General features: G+C 36.8%; 2 protein-coding genes across 5 annotated transcripts; one reads left to right on the top strand and one right to left on the bottom strand.

Moving 5' to 3' along the window:
* Window positions 1-572: 572 nt before the first annotated feature.
* LOC139819056 (uncharacterized) lies at window positions 573-10112 on the bottom strand. 3 transcript variants are annotated; one of them, XM_071788201.1, is made up of 11 exons: window positions 8987-10111; window positions 8270-8381; window positions 7842-8116; window positions 7639-7742; window positions 7198-7492; window positions 6841-6961; window positions 5899-6046; window positions 4380-5326; window positions 2706-3273; window positions 2036-2597; window positions 573-1927 (listed from the first exon to the last, which is right to left on the bottom strand). In XM_071788201.1, the coding sequence occupies exons 1-11, from the start codon at window positions 9435-9437 to the stop codon at window positions 1758-1760; spliced, it is 3753 nt and encodes a 1250-aa protein (XP_071644302.1). In that variant the 5' UTR covers window positions 9438-10111; the 3' UTR covers window positions 573-1757. The 3 variants fall into 3 exon arrangements, with proteins under 3 accessions (XP_071644302.1, XP_071644300.1, XP_071644301.1); XM_071788199.1 differs by having other exon boundaries at window positions 7842-8381; window positions 8987-10112; XM_071788200.1 differs by having other exon boundaries at window positions 6841-6958; window positions 7842-8381; window positions 8987-10110.
* Window positions 9807-14543, top strand: LOC139819060 (G patch domain-containing protein 2-like). Of its 2 annotated transcripts, none has more exons than XM_071788207.1 (5): window positions 9807-9928; window positions 12275-12450; window positions 12790-13144; window positions 13226-13428; window positions 13508-14543. In XM_071788207.1, the coding sequence occupies exons 2-5, from the start codon at window positions 12294-12296 to the stop codon at window positions 14215-14217; spliced, it is 1425 nt and encodes a 474-aa protein (XP_071644308.1). In that variant the 5' UTR covers window positions 9807-9928; window positions 12275-12293; the 3' UTR covers window positions 14218-14543. The 2 variants fall into 2 exon arrangements, with proteins under 2 accessions (XP_071644308.1, XP_071644307.1); XM_071788206.1 differs by lacking the exon at window positions 9807-9928 and adding an exon at window positions 11371-11605.
* The last annotated feature ends 59 nt before the right edge of the window (window positions 14544-14602 follow it).

Raw genomic sequence — 14602 nt, 5'->3', positions numbered from 1 at the left:
TGTATTATATATATTTTTTACATCGTCTTTATAAAAAGTATATATATTATACCTATATATATATTTAAATGTGTATATATTATGTATACATATATGTAGGTATATAGTATTCATATAGTTACATACATACATATTTTAATATATATATTAATATATATATATATAAGAGAAAGAACAAATTTTTCTTAAATTTTCATAATCATCCAAAGTTTACAAATCATTAATGTAACAACTATCTTTTTGTTAACTGTGAACATAAAATTCACTTAACATGGATAAATTGTAAATACAACACGTCACATAATACGATGAAACATATTCGAATAACTGAATTTTCGCGCTGCAAAGCAAAAAATAAAAATTTACAAGATATTCAAGACATAAACAAATATATATATATATATGATACAACAAAATGCATATTTTTTGTACGTTATTTTAAATGTTATTTTTAGAATTGAAATGGGTTCATCTTAGAATCTAAGAAAAAATACTGAAATGAGAAAGCTTATGAATGTGCGCATTATGAATATATGCGTGTAGGGTTTTATCTGCGAAATAAATTACGGTAGTATTGCTTACAATATAATTTTAATATGTCCAATTTATATTACTTAAAACTTAAATTTTGCGTATTTCTAACGCTGTTTCCTTGTCATATAAAATATAAATCTCTTCTTCCCGCTTCTTCTAATACATTTAGTTCGTAGAGAAGATAATGCCAGGGTTAACAAAACAAGGAAATAAGTTGCGTCTCATTAAGAGTATAGAAGTCATTATTGAAAACTTATATTAGTTATACACATTTTGTACTCAGTATATATCAATGAATGTTTCTGTAACATTATATTTGATTATGTATTGTGCAATGAAATAAGTATATTACACATTCTACGCTACCCCAAATTTTATCGTAGTTTCTTTGCAGCGGAAAACTCGTATCCTAAACATTAAATTCATTAAAAGATAGAGATACAGTCACATATTATAATATATATAGCATTATTTTATACAGTCTAATCTCTAGATAGAGCCGTATAGATCGCGCGACCATACTTTCTGTTACTCCAGTATATACTTGATTTTATGTAAAGTAAAATTATAAAATGTAATTATTTTACTAGATATCATCTTGTAGGTATCGTAAAAGAAGACCGGTGCTTCCAGCGTTGGAGCATTGAATAAAATGATTCTTTCCGCTTTTCTTCATATTAACAGAGTTACAATTATATGTATAAATTTTATAAACATTAAATCTCTTACCATAAGAATTCAAAATATTCAAATTTGTATCTAATCATGTTCGATTACTTTCAACGCAGGTACACATCACAGCAACTCCAATATTACGAATCTATAACACTTTTACTTTCAAGAAAGTAAAATCGTGATATATCATACTTTATATATAAAAGTCAGAATTTTTTCATTTGATTAAATTAACCCGTACAAGGGTACCAGCTTATCGTATCATTTTGCCTGTGGCAAAGATGGTGCATGATACATGGTCCCACGTATTTATCACAAAAATACTAAATATACCGTAGTGTGTACCGATACGTTGCCAAGGGTTAATCGTTGAAGATTATAAAACTCATAGTACATAAATATATAAGTTATTCTCCATCCGAAAAATAGCAGATATAGGAGCACACGGATACTTGTCTAGAGTCAAATTTACAAAAATCTCCAACTCTTGCAAACGTTTAATCTTGTTTGCCTCATCCGACTTCGTACCAGTATCATTTCGTTCGTTTCTACTGCGTAGTGGTATCGGAAATGCTCTGCCGCCACGTGGCGTGGAAAGGAATTTTTAAGATCTTTACTCGTGTCTTGGGCAACGCGGTCAAAAGAAGCTTCTGCAATTGTGGCAACGGTAAAATGTCCACTTGCGGACTCGTTTGATGAGGCTGTTGATTGTCGTTACCTGTAAAATTATTAAATAACGTTTCACAATATATTTAATCGTCAAAATTATTCGTGAAAATAATAACGCTAATCAGCTGACTGATATTAAAACTAGTTGGATATGTACCTATTTGGTTTTCGCTCTCAACTTCAACATCCTCGATTAATCTTAAGCAGGGGACAGGTTTTAAAACTGGTATAGAATCCCCAGTAACTTGTTTACTCATGAGGTTGCACTGATCAACAAACAGTTCTGTAACCCTGAGTAACTCGAGCGTAACGCCCCATATGAAATGAGTCAAATTGTCTGATAATTCGGTGACACCTCCGAGCACCATATTATTGGATGTTGCCGATTGCGATATATAAGTCGGTATGATCAATAACCTTTTGATGTTTTTGCAATTAGCAAGACATTTGTCAAAGCCATTCTTCACATCAAAATTGACCAATTCCATCTGACTCAGGTTCTCCAACCTCGATACACCTTCGAGGATATCAAATGTACAACAAGATCCTTGACCTTTCTCAAGTCTAAGACGTTCCAATTTATTTAAGTTGATTAAAACGGTGGTTCCAAACTTGTCAGGAAAGTCGGAGCATTCGCCCAATTCTAACGTCTCCAAATTTGTCAACGATTGTATAACGTCGATTTTTTTCTTTCCAAGTTCTTTAACTGATGTTAAACTCTGTATATAAGAGAGAAATAATATATAATGCATTTTTCTAATATTAAATAATTAAATAAAATGCAAATATCATAATAAAAATAATGTTGGAGAGACATGGATTCTTACCAATTGCGTCAGGTGCTTCAAATCCTGTAAAGGCGTTAGGTCTTGTTGTAATGACATTCCAGTTATTGCTTTGAGTCTGAGTTCTTGACATCGACTCAAGTTCCCGATCGACTCTAATGTGAGGGAGTCGCACTTGATCGACATTGCACTGAATACCTCCAACTGCGGACAACTTTTAATAACTTCTTCCACAACCATAACGGGACATCTGCACAGTTCAAGCTTCACGAGACTGGTCACTCGTGGTATAACAGTCAGGAATTTTCTCCAGATGTTGTCGGACTCGCCAGCGACTAGCATTTTCCTGAGATCCAGATGCTGCGTGCCACGTCTCTGCAGCGTATCCGCCAGACCATCCCAGTCAGTTACTTGACTGTTCTTCATTCGTACAGTCTTCCATAAAGATGGATGTGCAGCGAGATCACGCCACATTTTACAAACTCGCGCGGCTCGCAATAACTCTTGGACTTTAAGATATTGGAAAATACGTAGAAGGGCATGATAACCAGCGCAAACTGAATTCATGAAATTTTGCTGTTGCTCTAATTCCTGTTGATTTTGCTTCCTCCTGAAAATATTGAAGGAAACATGCATTTTAAGAAGACATCAATTATATCTGTGAAAACGCTTATCGTATCGCATGTCAAAAAAGCAAATTATCTGTTAAAATTTGTTAAATAAAGACAAGAGTTTATTTTTTTAAAGAGGCTTTTAAAGACGCAATAGTTAAAAATTATTTGTTACGTACTATGATTTTCGGTATAAAAAGCCTCTGATAAAAATAATCTCTGGTCGAAAATTTATATGTTCCTATCAAGAAAGTAATAAAGATTCAAAACAAAGAAATAAATATAAAAATAAAAAGGACATAGGATTGGAGGAAAAGGATTGTGAGAATTTATAGGAAAACGCACTAAGAGTTTTTGTTTCAGCTCGCACACATGTCTTTATATCTGCAAATATAAAAAGTAAAAATGAATTAGATTTTTTCCATTGAAGCACTTATCAGTAACTTTGTAATTGCAGCATGAATGTAAACATTGATTTTTATGCATAAATGTGCATTTTAACATCGAGTAAAACTAATGCTTGTAAAAATTAATTTACCTTGATACTACAATTACATAAAATACCGTGACAACCAACGGGTGCACCTCTTATTTATTTCTTACATTTGTCATAATTTGGCCGCATTTCTAAGAAGCTCAGGCAGTGTGCTTCGGTCATAAGATAAAATCAAATTCATTTTTAATGTTGGATTTTTATATTTCCAAATATAACAAGCATCAATATGTATATTGCATTTACAATTTTATATCACATTTTATGCAATATAAAGTTGGTATTAAAATGTCTTGTCATATGTGTCGTCATATAAAGAGTATAAAGTAAGACTCTAATGTACAACCTAAGATGTTTACAATATAAAATATATAGTCAAGCTTTTACAATATATAATAAATAAAAGAATAATGTTTTCTATACGATTAGATAAGCGTGGATTATTCCAGAAAGAGTATCGTTTTTATATATTAAACTTTGTAAATACAATATGTAGACAAAGCAACTGCCAAAACCTCAAAAGAGAGTTGCCGTAACTTAAATTATTAAAAAAAATTCTAAATAAGAAATAAAACAAGAATGCCTATGTGTCTCAAGCATATATACACTTACTTGCTGGTTTTGACTTTTTTTACTGTACCCACTTTACTTGGTAACGGTTGTTGCTGATCTATTTTAATTGTTTCAGTTTCCACACTTGATTCAAGAGTACTTGTAATACTTGCTGTATGTACTGGTATACATGCAGATTTACTTTCAGGTGATTTACAACTTGTATCTGCTTTTTCTTTTTCTGAGACATTATCTATGTTGGCAGTAAAAGATTCGTTTTCTGATATATTTTCAATTATCTTCAATATATTTTCAACAGGATTATCTTCAACAGGATCTCTTTTAGTATTTTTACTATCCTTATCTTTATTATCATACATAAATGTTTCAGTCATTTCAGTAGTAACAGAAGATCCTAAATCCGTCTGATAAATCGCATCTTTTAAAATTTCTTTATCCGGTGTAACATCTATTTTTTCAGGTAAATCAGTATTTAAGGGTGGAGGTGCACATAAGTTTGCCACAGAATTATCCGTAGCATTCGAAATATCGGTAAGTGGACTGTCTTGAAGCATTGGCGGTTTATCGCCAATTTTGTCTGGCTTTACTGTTATAGCTGGTTGAACTGCCATTGCGTTATTTTTTGGTACTACAATATATCTTTTGCCACCCATTACAGCAATATTTTGAGCTGGTTTCGGCATAGTACCATCGTGACTTTGTAGAAATTCATTTTCTGTCTGAGGAAACCAAGTACTTTCCTTTTTGTCTACAGTTGAAGGCGAATTTGATACTGAAGATGGTATTTTAGTAGTTTTGGAAGAATTTCTTGTTTGCGCTTCCGCACCCTCGGACTTTGGAATTCTTTGCAATTTCGGAGGTGATGAATTAGTTGGATGTTTTGATTTCGCATTTTGTGCACCTAACATACTAATTGGAATCAATGGAGGTGGTGTTAAAGATGGATTGTTTGGCATGTGAGATTCTTTAGTATCCGGCTGACAATTCTACAACAGATTTATTCTTATATAAGAACTATAAAAATTCTAATCATTTTAATATTAAAATTATTCAAATGTATGTATAGTAATCAATTTTATATTTTACATTTAATATATATAAAAGACAATTCTTTAATTAATCATATCTTTTATGTAAACTTTCAAATGTTCTATAGAAACAAATAGTGGAAAATGAACATCTAAATGGATAAATATATGCATTTACTTTTAGTTCTTAATTCACTAGTAAATTTTTACACTTTAAACTTACAATTCAAACTCGACATATAATTAATCCTTTGACTACAAACCAGTTAGAAGCAAGATACTCATGTACGGCCAAGTTATAGCAGTTATGTACAGAGTACTTTTGCGCATTAAGTTTTTTATGTTAGGTCTTTATGTTTGTATAAAGTCAGTTAAATTTCTAGATCAAGGTTTTGCGAAGTCATTTTGCTAAGGTTGTGTATTGTTAAAATTATCTCCGCAAAAAAAGAAGAAACCCTATATACGCCAGCAGCAGTCAAAGGATTAAAATGATTGAAATTTCTTGAACTGTACCGCACAGTAAAACCTACCTTGCAGACATATTCATCATTGCCTGTAGATTCCATACCGTCGACACATTCAGGATGATACAAACAGAGACAAACTCGACATTGTAAACTTGGTATTAATCCCATACTTGTCGAACATCTTATGCTGCATGGTTCTTGAACTTTGGGCCTGTAAGATGTGCGTTGATGGGGAAAGGAATTAAGGAAAAAAAAACACAAGAGTCCCATTAAGGATGTATGAAATAGGATCAAAGGAAAAAATAGTTATGAAAATTATAGACACAATAGAACTCTCTCATCCAAAGTCAGCAACTTTTGTACATACATATTATGTATTGCATGTGTTTTTAAATTATGTCACATACAATTATCCACGAATTTTTAAATTGTGTATATTTGTGTATGCAATAAAATCTATAGATATGCACAAATTTTGCGCTTTATGTAAAAAAAGTTTAATTGATATTGTTAAATTTTATAATTGTGCAAGGCAGAATGTAAAATTTTGATATAGTAAAAAGAAATTACCTAAGTTTATAAAATATAATAATTTTAAAATATCTTTATCTTCTCAATAAAACACAACAACATAGCATAATTTATAAGATGCTAATCATAATAAGATTGTGTTTTTAATTAAATTATACTAATAAAATTGATTGTTTTGTGTTGAACATTACGCATAATTATATATAATAATAAGTTTCTATTTCTTAATGTGTTAGTTTAAACAGATTTATTATATCTTTCTTTTATATGTAAATTATATTGAAATTTTCTTTCTTGTTTTAAATTAAAGAATCTATTATATATGCTAAATGCCTAAAATTTTTGTTTTATTTCATGGATGATTCAATACTGTCCTTTCATCTTTTTACAGATTTTATTTTCCTTAAATCAGTAATATCGAATGTAATGCACTAAACTCCTATATAATAAAAGTGAAATTAAATAAATACTCACGTTAACAATCTTTTGGTTTTGACTGGTATAACCTTCTCAACTGGTTGTTGACTTCTTCTCGTATTTGCTGTACTCCGCTGAGGTGGAAGCATCTCGCTTTCCTCAGTTGATTTCATTTCTGCTATGCAAATTTCAGAATACTCATGAGAATGACGATTTTGTAATAAAAAATAACAGGAAAGATATTCTTTTAAACACTTATATTTACTTAAAATTGTAAGACAAAGAGAAACAGTACAAAAATTTAAACAAATATATCCCCAAATTATGTATTAAGTTATTGGGGCTGTGTAATAAAATAGAGAATAAAAGATAACACAATACATATAAACATAAGCCTCCAATATAAGAACATACTTATTTGAGGAGTTTTCTTTGTTGTTGTTCTTTTATATGCTGGAGGTGCTTTTGCCGTTTTAGCTGTCTTTGTAGGTACTGACACAGGCGCAGGAACAAATTTTGAAGTTTCAGTAGGTGGAGGTGCAGGTGCAGCAGTAGGAGGTTCTTGTGCCGGCTGCTTTCTTGATGTGCTAGGTTCATTTAACGATTTTCTCGTCGCAGGTTCTGATTTCTTTGTTACAGGTTCCTGTACTGTCTTCTTTATTGATACAACTTTTTTATTATATTTCTTTGCAGATCCACCCATAGATCCCTGCAATGTCCAACAGATATCCAATCATCATTTTAAAAAAAAACTTATGAGCTTAAGACTTGAAAGACAATTAAATTAATACATTATTTATATAGTAATGTTTTGTAACACAGTAAAACTTAAAAATATAAGAGCTGAAAACGTACTCGTGATCTTTTAGCATCTCGAATAACCTCTTTTTCTGGATCATTAAGCCCAATAGGTTCTTTAAAGAATGTGAAATTTTCCATAGACAACTGCTCTGAATTAACTGTAAAAATGTTCACACATACCCATATATTTGTATATATATACATTTATATATATATCTATATCTATATGATTTAATTACTTTTTTCCGCATACTTACGAGATTCTGCAACTTCTCTAAAACTCCTGACCTTTTTCCCCTTTGGTGTGTAGTAATATATATCAGCCATTTTTTTGAAGGAAGAGTCATGACTAGCCCTAAATACTAATTCTCGTTTCCATCCGTATTTAAATGGCTCTTTGTATAAAGGATTGGACATGTCAACAGGAGTTTTCTGCTTCCCCCCTGGACTGGCACCACCAGAAACGAGGCTACTCTTTGATCTTTGCGACGTTGCAGAGGGACTACTTGCCGCCGATGATGAATTTGCCGATCTATTGGAAGTTATATCAATTTTGTTTGGTTCAACTTCGGAATCTATGCTATTTGGTACATCAATAGAATCTGTTTCCGACTTATCGGACTCCTTTTCTTTTTTAATCTTTGTCATATCCAAATGTTCAAAACTATCCGTTTCGTAAACGTACGTTCTCATGTCATCAAAGTCGTGATTGTCATCTATCTTTTCTCGAGCATCGTAAGCCCTCGTTGAATATTTTATACGTTTTGTTAGTTGTGCTTCTGCTATTTCCGCTTCGGCTGTAATAAAGAACGTTAAATTCATAATTATCTAAGCTCCTAATAGAAATTAAAATTATTTTAATTATTTAATAAATTGAACAATATAATTATCACAGTAAAGGTAGATTTTCATGAGCAGTGAAATGCAGCAGCAGCGAGCAGCAGTTTAATAATTTTCTAGAAATTACTAACCTAGTTTGACTCACTTCCGGGTGCAAATTTTTGCTCCTCGAAGTTCTGACCTATACACAGTATACACTGCCAGTACACTGAAGCCCGAAATAACTAAACTGCTGCTCGCTGCTGCTGCATTTCACTGCTCATGAAATCTCACCTTTAGACTACTGAACTACTCCAATGAATAAAACAAATGCTGTCTATATCTTATAAAAAAAATAGCAATACCTTATATTACATCTCAATTATTATTCAATCATATCTTCCTTAAAATACCAAAAGTAGATGAAAAAATTTTTAGACAAATTATGCACCGAGAACCCCAATCTCCCAATCTGTTTCTCTTAACTTATTCAACAGTTTCAAGAAAAATACATAAAAAATCAAAATGCTTTTAGGATACGTAATCAGTCTTCCTGTTGACAATAAAGAGTGTCACGACCTACCAATGAGTTTGTTTAGAACGTGACTACCCGGTTGAAGTTCGAGTCCTTGGGAGTCGAAGCCGTTGAACTCCTCGGAGCCCTCGGAGCTGGCGTCTTCGTACTCCGAGAGCTTGCGCTTGCGTCCCCTCGTCCCAGGCGCCTCCGCCGTGTCGATCTCCATCGTGCCCGTAGAGTTGGCCTTGAACTTTCTCAGCCTCCTGCGGGGAAGCGACGTGCCGTGCTTCTTCGGCGTGCCTCTCAGCTCGCCGTTAACCTCCTGCGCGTCCGCGTTACCACCCGCCATCACTTGCGCCTTGTCGCTCGAGTTCTGCGTCTCCACCATCGGCACGATCGACGTACCCGTACCACCACTAGCACTGCTGCCGCCGCCGCCGCTGCCGCTGCCAATTTCGAGGTTAGAATCCTCCCGCGGTACCGCGGCGTTCCCGCCATTCACGTTCGCGCCGTCCATCACGGAATCGCGCGGTCTCCGATACTCCGAGCAACGCTGCCGTCTGTGCCGATCGACGCCAGGCAGAAAGTAACGTTATCGCTTCGTACCTCCACTCGGTGATTACCGTCAAATAGATGGGCGATTATCGCGAGCACAGCTATTCGGCCCGTCTGCCGTCTCGCTCTCCTGCTCCTCTCGCGTTTTCGTTCCTCCGCCCCTCTCTCTTTCTCACCCGCGTGCCTACCGCAGTTCACAGTTTCAGTTTCCCCTCGCAGCTCGCACCCTTCCCCCCTCGCGTCTACCTACCGCGACGCGATCGCGCGCTCATCTGGCCGCGGATGCGCACCGGGCGTGCGCAGACGACCACTACGCGCTATTTACACAACGGCGCTACGTCGGGCACGTCCGTGAGCGAACGCGCATCACGCCGTGCACGCTGCTCGCGCGACCAAAACCGCCGGGGCCGTCGCCACTACGCTCGCGGCTGACACGAGGATTCCGTGCGAAAGGTCGGTGCCGAGCCTCGGAAACACTCGCGGAGCGTCTGTCCTGCGCGACAGAGTACCGGAAATGGCCGTTGATGGCCGTGGCCAGCGATGGCTCATGCCGCGTTCTAACCGCCGGATTTTACGCCGCTCGCGCATGCGCGCTCACTTCGCGACTCTTTTTTCCATGACTTTTGGAACGCATCTAATCGTCATGGAATTTGTTCTCGACCATCTAAAAAAAATTAATATTTGAACACTTTTGAATATTCCCAGGTAGCATTAATGTCTAAAAGACATCATAAAGATGTCTTTAAGATGCCAGAAATCTTAAAGATGTCTTTATGATATGTCTTTTAGGCATTAATTGCTACCTGGGTTTGTGTGCGCTTATATAAATCAAATAGAATATACAAAACTATACATTGTTGCGCGAACACAAAATTGTAACATTTTTTTTTACAATTTTTGCAAAATGCAGATGCTGCGAAAAAGTGGAAAGACCACAAACTCCGATTAACTTAATCGATTAATGTCCATTTGTACCAATGCAGTTTAACTTTAATCTATTTTCTAATTTTAAGAATTGAAAAAAGATAAAAAAATAAGTTAAACCAAAATTAAAATTAACCCGCATTAATTTAACTCGCAAGGTTAATTATTATCCATTTCTACCAATGTATAGCTTAAATTACCTTTAATCTTGGTTCAACTTACTTTTATTCTTTTTCTAGTTCTAAGGAATTCTCGCTTATACAATTCGTCGTCCCTAATCTAATCTCTCTTTCTTTCAAATGTATTAAACGACAAAAAATTGATAATTCTATCCATGTTAAAATAAACTATTATACAAATATTACTTGGCATTAATTGCCGATTAATCCGAATTAAATTGGTTAAAATAAATCTAGACATCGAAGACTCTCGTTCTTCCTCTCGCTTGCCATTTTGCTCTTTGCCTCTCTTTGTTTCAGCATTATTTTTAAATTCAACTTTTCTCACGATACTCTTCTACTTATTCTATATTTCAAAATTTCTATCGCGACGGATAGTTTGCTCCGGTCGAAGTCGATTTTCTCTCTCTTCTGTCATCTGCCCTAATCTAATCTGATCTAGTCTCTTTTTCTTTCAAATATATTAAACGATAAAAAATTGATGGTTCTATCCATGTTAACAAACTACGGGGATATTACTTGGCAAATTAATTGCCGATTAAATTAATCCGAATTTAGTCCAAGCGAATCTATAAGTCATCGAGGACTCTCGTCCTTCCTCTCTCTCTCGTCACTTTTGCTCTTTGCCTTTGTTCGTTTCAGCATTATTGTTTTTAAATTCAACCTTTCTCACGGTACTCTTATTCTAGTTATTCTATATTTTAGACGTTTCTAGCACGACGGATAGTTTCAATAGTTCGCTCCGATCGAGGTCGAGTTCTCATGAAGCGACCTACGCGTCGCACAATCGCACGCACGATCCCGAACGAGCGTGTGTATATGTACCGTTCGTTTACCTTTCTGCGACGTGCGGGCATACAACAATACGTTACAGTGGAAAATAGTTCGGCGACCCGACAGAGCCCTCGTATAATTGATCATCGGCGTCCTCTCCCTTTAACATTTCATTGTCGGTCGGACAGGGCGGACCGCGTTTGACAATGAGACAGTTTTGAGGCGAGAGACTCATGGACATTACTTGTAAGAGGTGAGAGAGAGCGAAGCAGGATGTTACGTATATTGTTCATCACACACGGCCGACGACGCGACGGGACGACGGGACGGGAGAGTTAAAAGGCCCCGACGCCCCCGACGCAATCGCGATTTGTTTTGACCCCCTCCTCGGCGATTGACGTATCGCGGATATACGTGTATATCCCCGATGGAGACACCGCTTTTCGGCGCCGCATCGTCCGCGCGTTCCCGTTGTCCGCACGAGAGACACGCCAACGAGATCCGACGCCCGTCCTTCCTAATCCCCGAAGAATGGATCGCGAATTAATCGCGTCGCTCGTCCGGCACAGATCCACGTCGTAGGAACGATAACCCCCGTCCAGATGTGTGAATAAGCATACCCCGTGTATTTTCCGTGTACGGGCCGCGACTCGACCTCGCGAATTAATTGCCGTAATTGAGAAATGTACGCGTGTCGCGCGTTCGAACGTTAACGTGGATCGTAGAGCCTGTAATTTTGACAATTTCATTGTTAAATGTCGCTCGTTGAGAGACGATGTCGCGAGTATGGTAGAGCGCGACCACAGTCGCCATGTAAATTCGTATACACCGTGTACTCGTGTCTTCGATTACTCGTGTTAATTGCGCGCGATTATCAAATTGATGGGATCGGCCGATTAAAGTTCGCCTGATGGTTTTGCAGCAAAAAACGCATCCTTCAAATGGAGCGTGTTCTGAAAGCTGTACCGGCGGATTTAAGAGTAAAAATGGAGGCTCTTGTGCACGATTTGACTTTGGCACTGGAAGAGAGCAGCAATAGTGCGAATCTCAGGCGCAGATGGGGCATCAGGAGGAGAGCCCGCTCCACGGGGAATATTCGTAAGTGTAAGGGATAATAACGATTCGATGCGACGTCAGAAATCTGAAACGTTCAAATCAAACGTCGGATTAAATTAAAAGTAGACAGAGGATATCTTAAGCATTTAGCATTTTTTTGCTAATTGCACCTATAAATTGCAATGGTTAATTACAGTTTACCTCTCCGAAGCACCCGGTCAAGATTATCTTTGTAGAAACCAATTGCTAGACGACATAACAGAAGTCAAATATTAATTGCGTGTAATCTTGGAGAATTAAAGTAACGTGATCCTGTTCGAGAATTAAAGTGCGATGCCGTTTATCCGAGCGTGTTAAATAATTTAATGTATGTCTTTGCAGCGGCTCTAACTATGAACAAACATTCGGACGACAGCTCATCTTCCATTTGCGAAATTCGCATTCCGAAAACTGCCAACGTTTCGAAGTATCAGTCCGACAGCGACGATACCAATCAGACTAAACGTTTCGCGCATTTCCCAAACTTAAATAACGTCAGTAACATCGAGAGCGATTCGGTGAATGAAAATTTTGTGCCAAGAGCGAACACCAGACGCAAGAGGAAGTTCAAGAGAATGGCGATCGATTCCGACTCTAATGCGTCCACTTCTCAAGCAGTGGCAATTATGTCGACTTCAACGTTCGGCGGAAAGAAACGCATCTTTCGCGATTGTAAAAATAGATACGGCGCTATATGGTAAGGAAATATAATTTAATCATTTATTTCTTCTATATAAGGAAGAATGAGTATATAATGACGTAATTTTGTGCGTTACAGGTGTGGAAAACGTAAGAGATCGTGTAGAGAACGTTCGATAGATTGCGAGATGAGAGTGCCTAAACCAACCAAAAATTCAAAACCGAAAAATCGGGATAAAATGCAAGGCGAGGATACCGTAGATTGTTCTCGTATATCTAGTTCCAGCATTTCGTCCAGCGATTCAGAGGCGGGTCTTATTACAAATGATGAGGATAGAGAAGGTATGTCTGGAGGATTCAAAGGCACAGCACCGAATATACAAGGTATCACGTAACATATTACAAAGTTTAATTCTTGCAGGAGACGACGAACAGTCGGATTGGATCGGAGAGTCGAGTTGGCGGGACGACGGGGAGAGTACCAGCGACGACAAAGCCACGTCGGATTCGACCTTCCAAATGATATTACACGGCGAACACTTGGTTGCAGAGGCGAAGAAGAACTACAAACAAAGAATACAACGCATTCGCGAGGGCTTGAGCGGTAGAGAGATCCGTGCCGGGCGACGCCACGTCGACAACAAGCCCGGTTACTCCATCATCACGTCGGCCAACGAGAAGGTCTCGCGATTCCTGCAAGATCCAACTCAGAGCGAGCTGAAACTCCATCCTATGCGACAACCCGAGCGAGAGAAGCTGCGTCGACTCGCCAATTTGTACAGTTTAAGCATGAAGGGCGATCAAGGCTGTCCGATATTGTACAAAACGCGGCACACCACTCAAGCTGTATGCGTAGACCAGGTATCGTTGAACAGATTCTCAGACTACAAGAGACTGCGTAAAACACCTCCGAATTCACCCAACTCAGATTCGACGATGCAAACCGAGGAGCCTCAGATTTCCAGCACGAGCTTCAGCCCGCAAATCGTAAATCAAGCGCAAAGTAATCTGAGCTCCATACAAGCAAACGTACAAACATTTTCTTCGTTCGAATGGGAGAGCGAAAGCATGGACATAGAAGTACAAGGAAAACCAAAGTTTCCTGATTTTGGACATTCCAAATCTAGTTAAATATATACAATACAAGTATATATGTATTTATTGTTTTTCTGACTAATCTGTATATACGTGTATGTACGTTCATGTATACGCAAGTTTTTTGTATAAATTATTATGCTATTAGAAATGTTAATATTCATAATGATCCCAGGTAGCATTAATGTCTAAAAGACATCATAAAGATGTCTTTAAGATGCCAGAAATCTTAAAGATGTCTTTATGATGTCTTTTAGACATTAATTGCTACCTGGGGATCATATTAAGATATTCTAAACTGTACAAATAAGTATTTTACTGTAAGTTTTAATTGACAAATAAATGTATAGTTATTCATATTATTACAAATTGATGTAAAAATTTAATATTTATATGCAGACGTTATAAAAATGGGATAAAT

The sequence above is a fragment of the Temnothorax longispinosus genome, chromosome 9 (assembly GCF_030848805.1).
Source record: "Temnothorax longispinosus isolate EJ_2023e chromosome 9, Tlon_JGU_v1, whole genome shotgun sequence".
NCBI lineage: Eukaryota > Metazoa > Arthropoda > Insecta > Hymenoptera > Formicidae > Temnothorax > Temnothorax longispinosus.
This window is presented reverse-complemented; position numbering and strand designations above follow the sequence as displayed.

Coding starts and splice junctions, on each gene's coding strand:
- LOC139819056 (XM_071788199.1), bottom strand. CDS start 9,437: ATGGACGGCGCGAACGTGAATGGCGGGAACGCCGCGGTACCGCGGGAG. Junction 7,493..7,638: donor GAGATGCTAAAAGATCACGA/GTACGTTTTCAG, acceptor TGGACATTGCAG/GGATCTATGGGTGGATCTGC. Junction 3,274..4,379: donor AAAAAAGTCAAAACCAGCAA/GTAAGTGTATAT, acceptor CAATATTTTCAG/GAGGAAGCAAAATCAACAGG.
- LOC139819060 (XM_071788206.1), top strand. CDS start 11,586: ATGGACATTACTTGTAAGAG. Junction 11,606..12,274: donor ATGGACATTACTTGTAAGAG/GTGAGAGAGAGC, acceptor ATGGTTTTGCAG/CAAAAAACGCATCCTTCAAA. Junction 13,145..13,225: donor AATAGATACGGCGCTATATG/GTAAGGAAATAT, acceptor TGTGCGTTACAG/GTGTGGAAAACGTAAGAGAT.